At 38.4% G+C, this 12,599-nt stretch overlaps 1 protein-coding gene across 46 annotated transcripts in view; it reads left to right on the top strand.

Moving 5' to 3' along the window:
* Positions 1–12,599, top strand: part of slo (calcium-activated potassium channel slo) — a 608,128-nt gene that overhangs the window by 375,625 nt on the left and 219,904 nt on the right. For 5 of the 46 annotated variants that reach the window (XM_068393340.1, XM_068393345.1, XM_068393342.1 and 2 more), the window contains exon 5: positions 10,426–10,517. The exons of the other annotated variants lie outside the window; for them this stretch is intronic. In XM_068393340.1, coding sequence (XP_068249441.1) covers positions 10,426–10,517 — 92 coding nt within the window. The remainder of the gene's footprint in view (positions 1–10,425; positions 10,518–12,599) is intronic. 46 annotated transcript variants of the gene reach the window in all.

Consider the following 12,599-nt stretch of genomic DNA (forward strand, 5'->3'; position numbering starts at 1 on the left):
TAGTGGCATGGTTGCCACGCAGAGTGCTTGTCTGTGCCACATTCATATGACACCTTGGCCGTGCCTGAGACATTTTTGCCCATGCCTTTGTTGAGCTGCCCTTGCTTATTTGCCAAACTCTGCCATAAGTATAGCTCAGCTTGATAATGTGGCTCATGGTGTAAAATGAGTTGGTACTACTTGCAGGGCAGCTCATTTGCTGTCCTCAGTACCAGCCTAGCCACCAGTTGCTATCTAGTATATTTACATTGGATGGATGAAATGTGGATGTAAGTAGTAGTACTGTCATGTTAAAATGTCTCTATGAAGACAATTTATGAAAATTAGCTCTTGTGAAGAGGTGGTAGAATACCTCTCTTGGTGTTGCCGTAACATTTATTCACTTATTAGGCATCCACCCTACCATCTTTATGTATATGTATTATGGATGGTTGCTCAGAAGGCATTGCGACAGAGTTTTCCTTTCCACTACCACCACATTTAACACAACACCAGTCTGTGTGTGCCACTTAACGAGGGATAACACACACATGCACACTAATAAAGAGAAAACCTTAGGCCCTTGACTCCTCCGGGATCAAGACATAGGTGTATTATTCAAATGATATATTGAAATAATTTTTGATAAATGATATTGTAAATATCTGTATATCTGAGTAAGATTTATATATTTGAACTATCTAAACATGGTTGCCAGATTTCTCTCGTAAGACTGATTTTCAAATGTGGCAACATGGCCTACATATCTCTCTCTGTGTTGCCGCTTGTCTGTCAGCCAGTACAACCTTGCCTTGCTCCTTCCTCACTGCCTAATGAGCCAGTCTTGTGCTTGCTGTCTGGCTCTCACCCAGCCCGCCTGTGCCTCCCACACCCCGCCTGCCCATGTCGCTCACACCTAGCCCAGACCTGTCACCCACATAGCCTTTTATTTTTTCTTAGTCAAAGAGCATTTAGGGAGCTCTGCTGGCAGCAAGGATAGAGAATATCTTATTACTGGTTCTGTATTTTCTTCCTAAGTGCCTCACATGAATGTGCAACAAAGCCTTCTATGTTGGAGGTTTGCAAGTATTGCACAATTACTTTAACCAATATTGTATTATGATCACAGTTTGTCAGGCAGAAAGGTTGGGTTTGGGCGACCCCAGGTCGGTCACATCCATTTTTTTTCTTTTCTCTTTTTTATTTTGTTTTGTACTGTTTTAGTTATGGTTATTTTGTTTGTTTTATGATATTTTTTCTTTTTGGAAATGGTATTGGGAGCTGGGCTGATCTTGTTCCGCCTGTGCTTGCCCAGTGACTCCCTCAGATGCATTGCATGCTGTGTCTGCATCACACTCCTGCACTAACCACTGCCTCCCTGTTTTATTCTTAGCCAATCCTAGCTGTCGATAGAAAAACCTATCATCTTGTATACAGTTTTAAACTTGTCCTATGATTTCTTTTTTTCATTAAAAGCTCTTCTGGGTTTTGACGAATAAGTCGTGTGTTGAGGCTTATGATTCAACCAGTCTTTTGTTTCCACTTATGTTCTAATTCTTTCTTTTCTCCTAGAACCATGAAACAAGTCTTTAAATGCTTTTCTTTAAATCAAATTTCACTGCCAATTCCCATATGTAGCCACATGTGGATCAGTACGCAAATGGAAAAAGGAGAGGAGTTTACTGTAGGAGTTCAGATTAATCATTTTTTTTATGAGATTTTTAAAGTAAAGCCAATATCTTTGTGGAGCTGTTGTAAATAGGCAGGGTGGGCCTTAATGATATTCCCTTGCCTTGCTATACTAGATAGCTTCAGTTGTCTCTTGTCACATTCCAATACAACTAATACAGTATTTACCTGCCGAGATACTTTTGCACACACTCATTATGTTGTTGTTGTGGCTATCTCAACGATTTTCTGCTGTTGTACAATGATTAAGATTTTTTTTTTTTATTAATGTCCCCTGTGTGTCAAGTTGCAGCTAGTGCCACGCCAGTTACAACAGCTTCAACAGTGGACACCTGCTCTCTCCTGTTATATCCCAGTTTTGATATAGATCATTGCTTGACTTACTTCCCTGGACGTGCATTTCCCCCCAAAAAAAACAATTTGGTCCCATTCAGCGTCTCATCTCTGGGCAGGTGGGTGCTGTGTAGAATATGATGATGAGCCCAGCAAATAGTCATCTATTCACTGAATTTGCACAGAAATTATAAGGTTATCTAATTATTAATCTTTTTGATGTTATGGGTACTATGGAACATGAATGGCCATGTCATTGTTATACACCATCATTTTAGTTAGTCTAAAAAGGAATTCGTATACTGTATTTATTTGGGTTTATGTAAAAGACTCTGAAGTTTTTTAACTTGACCGTAACAGAGCATGTCTATCTAGATTGGTATTACTTTGATGTTTTATTGTTGCTGCTATTAAAAATAATCAGTGATTACTGTTACAGCACTGACAGCTAATGAAGAAATATATATGTTAGACTTTAAGACTATTGGATGTCTTATACTGCTTAGAATTCCCGAATTGAAATATGGTTGTGGTTCCCATAGAATTGAAAATTATAAGTTTTGTGGGAGGTAATAGTTTTTACTGTATTTGCTATGTTAGTTATATTGCTTAGGAGTGTAAATTTGAGATGTTTTATAAATTAGGGATCGCTCGTTTTAGTCAGTTTTACGTTACCAGGACTTAATTTTTAGAATTGATATACTTTTTTGTTAGCAATTTTGTTCTCATACAGCAAGATGAAATTGATGCCATCCTAACTTGACAAACAAGCGTTCTGTAAATCATTACAGTATTTTGATTGTCATTCTTATTAATTATTATTGTTTATGTTAGTGTGTTTCTATGCATATACAAACCTTTCATCCTTTAAAATAGGGAATGTCTTCAGCAGAGCTGGAATTGCTGTTGAAAGCGGCAATGAGGTAGTTAATGGCATGTGATGATCGCGAGCTTGTAGCCTCTCTCACTCTTCTGTCAAAGACTTTACTTTTGTGTTTGGCTGCAAGGAATGCAGATGTACTTTTACGTTCTATCCAAGGTTGTTTACGCTCTTTCTTAGTTTGAATAGTTTTTATTGGCTATGTGTTAATAATGAAACAAAGCAGGAATTTCCATGTAGCTGAAAGGATGCATACGGCATTAGTTTATGGCTAAACTGGCAATAGTTACACATAATTAGTCTTTGCTCTTTTGAAGGTGGTGATCATTTACAGTTTTCCTCTAAGGATGCATACGACATTAGTTCATGGCTAAACTGGCAATAGATACACATAATTAGTCTTTGCTTTTTTTAGGGTGATGATCGTTTACAGTTTTCCTCTATGTGGCGAGTGGAAGACATGCCTTATGTTAAAGAGCAGGCATTTTCTTTGATGAGGAAGGAAGGAAGGCTAAGTTATCTTTGGTGTCCTTGGCAACGCCCAATACAATGCCAAAGAGACTGTATAGTACTTTGTTCTCCTCGTTGAGTTTGCCAATTACTGAGGCTTCTGGATACTGTATATGCCCTTGGCTTGATCTTGGGTAGTAGCTTATGCTTCAGTTGCAGGGAAAGCCCATTGAGTTTTTCAGGTTGGTCGAGTGTGAGGTGATACCGCACCCTATCATGGGCTGGAAACTCTTCTATGCAGACCATTGTTGCCAAGTTTGACCTAGGTCTTACATGTAGGCCCTTTATGTAATTTTGAGAGAGCTGGTAATGGGCATGGGGCTGGGTCTTGTTCTCTGCCAAGATAAACAGAGGGAAGGTAATTTGGTTCTTAATCTATTTCTGGCTTGACCTGTACCAGAGATATTGCTCTCCCTGAGGACAACCAGCTGGTCTATCATCAGCCCCTTATTGCATTGCTGGTTCTGTCCTTGGGACAGAGTGCTCATAGTCATGGCGGAAGAGTAGATCTCAAGAGCAGCCTTCTGAGCTTTCATCCCATGTGAGGGATGAGGGCACTCAGAATACTCTTGATCTGAAGATAGTGGACCTTAGCCCTGTACCAATGGATGCAGAGAACCAGAGTCAGAGTGTTCGTGTGTGGAGGACCTTGCTCTCATTCATTGATCAGCTCTTTGTGCCACTCAAGGGTCGAGACCTTCTTTTAAACAGCTCCGGTGAGGTCTTTAGTTTGGCTCTGAAGTTGAAGATCAGATCTGTGGATCTGAGAGCTCTTTCACTTCCTTTATGGTTTCGAAGGCCATGGAGACTTCTACCATGGCCACCCCCCAAGTACTCTTGTAGCTTGACCAATGGTCAGGCTATGAGACGTACTTCGCGAAAACGACATGGCTATTATCTGACTCTTTAGAGAAGTACAGGAGACTCATACTGTCTGATGGAAAGGCAGCATCTTTATTGACACACCAGGCAGTAAACCAGTGAGCCAACTGGGTTTTGAAGAATAGAGATGCTCTGTTGTCCATATTTTCAAAACTAGTTGTTCCTGAGGTAGTATTTGCACTTTGAAATGCTTGCATGGGGATGCTTGTCACTCTTGCAGAGAAGTCATGTGCAGGGAGTGGCATAGAAGGGGAGAACTACCCTGTAGGACTCCTTGTTCCACTGCAGTCTCTTTCAAGAGCATCTGCAGTGAAACCTTTGGGTGTGGCCATGCTTGTGGAATCGGTGGTGAAGGAGGTTTCCTCAACCTTCTCTAGACCCCTACAACTTTTTTCACTTGGAAGAATACTGTGCATGCACAGTCCTTTTGAGACTTTCAATCTGACCAGTTCAGGAAGGGAGGCATAGTAGAGGGTGAAACCTATGAGGGAGTTCCTCCTTGCCTGCTGCTGCTAGTAGGGTTGATGCCTGGCGTGTCTTTGGGCAACTGGTTAGAGACAGAGGGTTGAACCCAAAGCAGTGTCCTTCAGGACAGGTACTTACTACCTTTTCTGGAACTCCAGTTCTCCCCTATCTGCAGACCAATAGCATTTATAACTATCCTCAAAAAACACCAAAAGTCCTTGCATTATTACAGTGGTATGTGGGATGTTGGCAAAAATTGAGCACGAAGACGTTCAAGATATATCTCCGGGCTTCTAAAATCAACTCTTCCTAGTGAAGTCAACTGGGTCTGGAGATCGGTCATCGACTTCTCTCCTGTGTGTAACCATTTTCTACATCAATTAGAATCAGGATGGAAATGGTACTATTTGTACTGAGCTCCATAAGAGGAAAAAACAACATGCTTTCAATGAATCTAAAGTACCTCCGTTTCTTCCTCAATGGAGCAGTGTACCAGTTCAAGACTCTGTGTTTTGGACTATGCACTACTTTCTAGGTGTTCACTCAAGTGTTAACACTGGTGGCAGTTTGAGTCCTGCTCATATAGGTTACATCTGTTGATGTATCTCTCGATGATTGGTTGATCCTGGCCTGCTCAGTGAGACAATTGTTACAGAATCAAGATCTCCCTCCCACCTTTGTTGTGATTTTTAGATCAGAATAAATTTGGAAAAGTCAAATCTCATTCCAAAGCATAGGTTGAAGTATCTGAGCAGGCTCATAGACATGGCAACAGTGAGTCTTTCCTTCAGACAACTGCATCAGGAAGTTCAGAAAGGTAATGCAACCTTTCTGTCCAAGACAGTAGTTGTAGCTCTTTGTTGGTAAATCTCAGTCACCTTTTCTTGATGGAGAATATAGTAGCAGATATGCTCAATTACCTGGAGCAGTTTGTAGGGGCAGAGTGGTCCTTACATCCTTGCATAGCAGAAAGACTTCTTGCCATATGTGGCTCACCGGGAATTGACCTGTTCGCTGCATTGACTAAATAAGAAGCTCATGGTGTTCCGTTCTCATTCCAGACCCCATGGCCAATGTAAGAAGATGCTTTTAATACCCATGAGATCATTTGGATTCGTATGCTTTTTTTCCCATTCAGTTATATGATTTGCTGGCTAGTCAACCAAGTGTTAATCATGTCAGGCCTCAGATGAACCTAGTTGCTCCTGGATGGTCATAGGCAAAGTGATATCCTGATCTGTTATCATCTCTAGCACAGATCATGAACTCGCATAAAAACTCGCTGTCGCAGCTGTTAAAGGCTAGTGCTCATCCGTGAGTTTTGTCTTCCACCTGAAGAGCATAGACCTTTCCTCATCATGAGAGTTGTCAATGATTTTGAAGTGCTTTAAGCAGTCTTTCCCTCCCCAAGACATAAGGACCCCTGAGTGGGACTTGACCTGTGTTCTCAAGTCTCTTATGTGTGCCCTGTATGAGCCTTTGAGAATGTTATCAGAAAAGTTCCAACTCTCTAGATTGCCCTATTACTAGTCGTAGCAGTGGCTAAGAGAATTGACAAGTTGTAAGGACATACTTGTATTAACCCACGTTGAAGGGTGGGACGAGATCTGTTTAGTTTTGTGGCCAAAGAAATCATGGCCAAAATCAAGAATCCTTTGGCACACAACCCAGATTCAAGATCTTCACCATCCTCTTGATTCATGAAGCGTCAGGTGGTAATCAAGAGGAAATGCTTTGAGGTCCTGTGAGGGCTCAGCAGTGCTGTCATGAAGAGGACTCAATCTCTTAGACTTCAGAGTTAGCAAACGCAGTTTATTTCTGGTTTTGTGATACAATCAAAGATAATATGCTTCAACCATTGAAGGGGTCAAGGTTCCAGCTTGAACGAATTCTCACTAAGTCAAGGGTATAGGACTCACTTTAGCTTTTCAAAATATTTTGCAGTTGAACAAGTGATGAAGGAGTGGGGAAATGCCAAGCAACCTTCTCAGCTTTCTATTGAAGTCTTTCAAGACTAGTTCTTGGCCCTGTGGTGGCTGCTCAAGTAGTTGTGTAGCCCACCCAGCTCCCACATGGGACAGAAAGCATCGTGTCTTTGGTAATGTGTTTGATGTAAGTGTGGACGAAAGATAAAAATTATTGCGTCCTCTACTTTTTCTTTCCTTCCCCTTACTTGGGGATGAATCGGTCATACTGTTACATGCTAGATCTGATGATGCTGATAAGCTACATTCATTAGCACTATTCTTATTAGACTGGATCTGTAAGAAGTAGTTTGCTCCCTCTTCCCTTAATGATTGGGAGAATGGTGGAATAAATACCAACCCTTCGACCATTTCATTCCAGACTGTATCTCCCCTTCAGGTGTAAAAGAATCCTCAATTGACTGAGTACTGGGTACAAAACCAAGTACTGTACTAGTCGAGCCATATCTGCCTAATAATCCTTATGGTGCTCTGAAAGGATGCTGCTGGAGTCATCTCCCTAGCTTATATACAAGATCAGGAAGACTGGCATACTCCAGGGAAGAAAATGAACCAACCAGTTTGGTTATAGGGGGACTTTCTACCCACCAATAAGCTAGTCTCTTATTTTATAGGGTGAAAATTTTGTTTACGCCTAACGTCAAAAGTGAAGAGTCTGACAGGAGTAGGAGGGGCTTTTCGCCCGTGCTCACAACCTGTCGGTAACTACCTTGTTAACGATTTCAGCGGTCACTCCAGCTCCTCCAAAGACATACCCTATTTTAAAGGATTCTGGTTTGCATAGCCATAAAAAATACAAATTACTTTTAAACTTTATTTTTGTTGACACTGGTAACATTAGAATGATTGCTACATTTAATGGCATGTGTATACAGTAGAACCTTTTCAAAAATACAGCCTCTATTCTTTTTTCTTTTATAACTTTTACCAAATGAGTATGCAATGGGGTCCTTATCATGTGAAGATTTTGCCACTGTAGGTAGTAGCAGTAGTGATGCTAGAAATGTTACACTAACTCTAGCAAAAAGAATAGAAAAGTTATCATCAGTGCGGCATAGCTGTGATTGTAATAAATATCAATTTGAGCTGCATACTCTTTTCTCACTAAACTCTGTCTTCCAGGGAAACCTGATATGAAAATATTTGAAAGAAAAGTTTTCCCTGGTGAAGAAATGAAACTTTCCTAAGTTTCCTTTATCCTCCATCCTTCTAATTTTCAATTGGAAAATGTATTATATTAGTATGCCCTTCAAGATTTATAAACCTTGAGTTGAATATGAAGTTCTAAAGAGAAATAGTAAATATCTACCTGGGAAAAGGGATGTGTACATATGTTAACTGTATTTTTTTTATTACAATGTTTATTTTTAGTTGTGATTTATCTAGTTAGTTTTTCCTTTGTAGTTTGTCCAAAAGATTCATAAAAAATAAAATCTTCTACAGGATAAAGGTAGTGAAGTATCCTGTTGCACTAAGTAGTATTTTTAACACTTTCAATTGAATTTATCTAGAAAATATAGAAGCACCAATTAGAGTTTTGAATAATGTAATGAATTTTTTTTGTATTCCTATTTCTTGCATACAGTTACACTTCACTGTAGTGAAAGGTCAAGTTTATCTCTCTTCAGCTCATTGCAGGACCATTTTTTGATATGTCATGTTTGGAACAAAGTCTATGCAACACTTGATTAAGGAAAGCCTTCGGCTAAAGAATATTGACATATTATCTTAAATCATCCTTGTATTTCAATGCTAATAGGACTCATAAATATACTGAGTATAAATCTGTATGGAATAATTTAGAAAAATTTATATTTGAAAAGAAATTCTTATTTTTTTACTAGAAAAAAATAGCATAGGTACACCTTGAATTGATTATTGTATTATTAATAGGATATCAGCTTTTTGGAGATTCCTTCTACAGCTTGGGAATGACTATTCCAGTTTGACTTGTGTCTCTCATCTTGAGCGCCAGATAATTCCCAATTTATTAATCAATCTCTCATCTTAAACAGACAAACCTTGACATAGCCAGAAGTTACGTTGATTCTTACTTGATGTTAGTCGGACATTTTCCATCACCATAAGATGATAACCGCATTATTTCTTTTGTGTTTTCTGAAATGGTTTGTGAATATTTCTTTACCAATTAATTATGCATAAGTAATGCTACATGAACAAAACAAAACTTCATCCAAATGAGTTTTACACATTAACTGCTTTGTATAACTCATGGCATGGTAGTTGAAATGTGTAAGTGAGTTAGCATGGTGACCCAATAGGACGACTGATACAGACTTAGGCTATGGTCATAGTAACTGTTTATGATATTACTGGTGCCATAGTAGCAGTGCTAAATACAAAGTAGTAGTAACTGTAGTAGTAGTAGTAACAGTAGCTTGAATATGAATGGATTCATCACCTATAGTAACTGTTACTGAAATAATTTAATAACAAAATTATTCTTCTTACTCTGGTAGTGTTGCTCTTTAGCTTATTTTTTTTTTCATTTTGTCCATATCCTTATAATTTGTACATTTCTAGATATTTGATGGGACCTTTCATATTTAAATCAAACATTTTCTAATGCAAATTAGAAAAAAAAAATGTGATGGATTTTTTGTGCATTGTTTTCCAGTATGTTTTCATCGTTATTGTTCTTGGGAATGATATTATGATGCTGCATCATATTCTGCTGGACAAAATTTGCCCTATTCTAAACACACATTCTCTATACAATACAGTACTTTATACATACAGTAGATGTATGCTTCAACATGCATTCCCCCCCAATGTAGTGATTTTTATGTGGAAGTTATTACTCTCCTTGTAGTATTTAGAGGGAATTCAATGGCATAAACTCCCATATTAGACTCTCAATTTGTTTATTATGACAGGCTTTAGAAGAATTATTAGCTGATAGACTGTAATTTAGAAATTGTGTTACTGTGGCTTTAATAGATATGATGTTCTCTTAGCAGCAGTTATTGAAATGTACTTCTTAGGAGGTTAGTGATAGGAAATGATAGTTTTCAGTAATGTTTTCCTTCTCATTTTGGTTTTATGTACAGTACTGTATTTACACTGAACTTTTGCCTATTTGGAAATATATATATAAGCTTAGCAAAACAAGTCCCTTCACTGTTTTGCAGGTCATATATAAAACTAATCAATATTCAGCTGTAGTTTGTTAAATACTTTTTGAGGGGTTGTATGTTTTTTTATCACATAAAATGGATCAGAGACCCCAACATATTTTTCAGTGTTATACAGCACAGATAATTAGTGTAGGGTTTTTCCTTACTAATTCTGCTATCAAACTTGTTCTGATTACAGAGGATTTTATGTAGTTCATTATTTTTAATGACCAGATTTCATGAACGTTTATCATTGTGATACATGAATTTTAAAGAGATAGGCTACAGGTAGGTGACCACTGACCATTCAAGTTCTTATTGAAAGTTACATGTTAATGAAGCCTTAAGGTAAAGCCTCTCTCAAAATACCTAAATAGAAGAGGGTGATGCACGTCCAGAGGCATTGTAGAGGTGCACCTGATGTGTTCCTCATCAGTCCTTTTTAATATCCTTTTTGGATTGCATTACTGTAGGTAACAAGTGACCTTTTAGCTATTTGCTAGATAACCTTGAGTAATTAATTTCCAAATGCATTAAATTTATGGCTGGTTATATTTCCTTGTAGGCTTTGTTTGCAAGTAGCATTCCCGAGATTATAGAGCTGGCCGGAAGCCGGTCCAAGTATAGTGGAGAGTACAAGCGGGAGCATGGGAAGAGGTACAGCGCCTGGTCACGTATTCCTAGCTGCAGTCCCCATCCCGCCTTCCCTACTGCTGCTGCTGCTGCTGCTGCTGCTACTGCTGCTGCTGCTGCTGCTGCTGCTGCTGCTCTTGTTGTTGCTGCTGCTGCTATTGCTGCTATCAGCAGCTTTTAGTATAGGGATGAATGGTGTATGTTTCATACAGCAGCAGTAACAGCAAGGGTAGGTGGGCAGGGCGGATGTGGGTTTGCAGTTGTGCGTGTGTGTGTCGTGTTGTCCTGCTCCTCTGTGGCCATTTCCTACGCTTTCTGGCTTACTGCCGTCCATCGTACACTGTCCCTATATGAGTGTTAACGTTGTTTGTCGCTTTTCATTCATGTCTTCCTTTTTATATATTGTGTATATATATATACTGTATAGTTCATATACATATTGTGTATATATATGCATATCTTTAAATTATGGTTTTGGCTAGAGACCTAAATTCCTCAGCTAAGCATATCCTAGCGAGGTTTGAACGAGGGCGCGAGGTACATGTAAGGGCTGACCTTCATGTCAACCTTTCCATGCTGCCTCCACGACACCACCTAGTACCATCACCTTTATCCATGAGTAGCAAAACCCTTAAAACTGTAGTATTTTTATTTTCTCCTAATGCCCTTATTGAATTTTTGTCTCCTTTACCTTAATTACTGTACGATTTAGTACCAGGACACTTGTAGTTGCTTTCTTTAGAGATTAACCTTGGCCCAGTACAAGATGTAAAGTCCCTGAATGAACATATACCCATAGCAAAAACCCAAATGCTTACTGAGTCTCTTGTCATCTAGAATTAAAAATCACATATGACGAGATGTTTTATGTTACCTTGTTGCATGGAGTCCAACACTCACGGGATGAAAGACACTGTAGCCCTTGTAAATTTTACTTCATTTTTTCCAACTCACCAGCATCTTAAAGTTTTCTATGAACAGCGTACAAAACCAGGCAACCAAATCATTATCAAAGCAGCACCTTTACCATAACCTTTACTATAATAACTGCTTTTTGAATGTTTATTTCACTACAGTATAAGTATATCTGTAATCATCTATTTTATGTACTTTATCATTTGTTACTGGCCTTTAAGTATCATACCTCCCCATCTTATCACTAACCATTTTGTTTTGATAAGCACCAGTTCCCATCATCAGTTTTTCTATAGGTAGACTACATTATCAATACAGTACAGTAGTAGGATGCTACATGTGATTGTTTATGTGATGCTGATCATAATGATGCAGCACAGCTTGATTAATTGATTAGCATTTACATTTGAATGTTTTTTATAATAGTAAAGAATAGAAGTTAAACTTATAAAATTTGTGTACCCAGATGAATATAGTAAATGATGAATACATTAACCATGGAATATTAGTGTAATAGTCTTTTATGGTTTATCTGAGTATTATGTAATCTTTTATACATTGAAGAAAAGACTTCAAATTCCTTCTTTTTATTAATGAAAAATAAATTACTGTACAAGCTGTGACTAGTCATTTGCATGGTTTCTAATGACATTTGATAAGTATCATCCACTACTGTGAAACAACCAGCAGTTATGAGTGATAACATGACCATACAAGTCTGCAAAAGGAAAAGATATTTTGTTTTTGTGGTATTGTCTGTGATAGAAACTCATAGTAACTGGAAGCTTCACATTGTGGAATGTTATTGTACGAAACCATAACATCCTGAGCAACTGTGCTTGAGCTCCGTTCTCGTGTATTCATATCATCCACATTAGTATTTTGTACTGTTGTAATTTGGTGGTTGTGTGATATGGCCTGATATTTGTTTGTGACTAATAATCCTTGTCCTTGGAGTAGCCCCAGCCAGTTTGTCCTCTGTAACTCGTGATGATACCATGTCAGCGATCCTCAGTTCTGTCGTTTAACCTATGTTTTCATTAGTTCGTTTTCGTCTCTCCCCTTCATCATTGTTAGTGTGACGTACTTGAGGAAAGTAAAAATTTTAATATATCATTACTTTTATTTAAAAAAAAAAAAATAGAGGTAAAGAAATTCTCCTGAGAACTCCAAGGCTGTGTACGATGTCTT

This window comes from Palaemon carinicauda, chromosome 19 (assembly GCF_036898095.1).
Source record: "Palaemon carinicauda isolate YSFRI2023 chromosome 19, ASM3689809v2, whole genome shotgun sequence".
Taxonomy (NCBI): domain Eukaryota; kingdom Metazoa; phylum Arthropoda; class Malacostraca; order Decapoda; family Palaemonidae; genus Palaemon; species Palaemon carinicauda.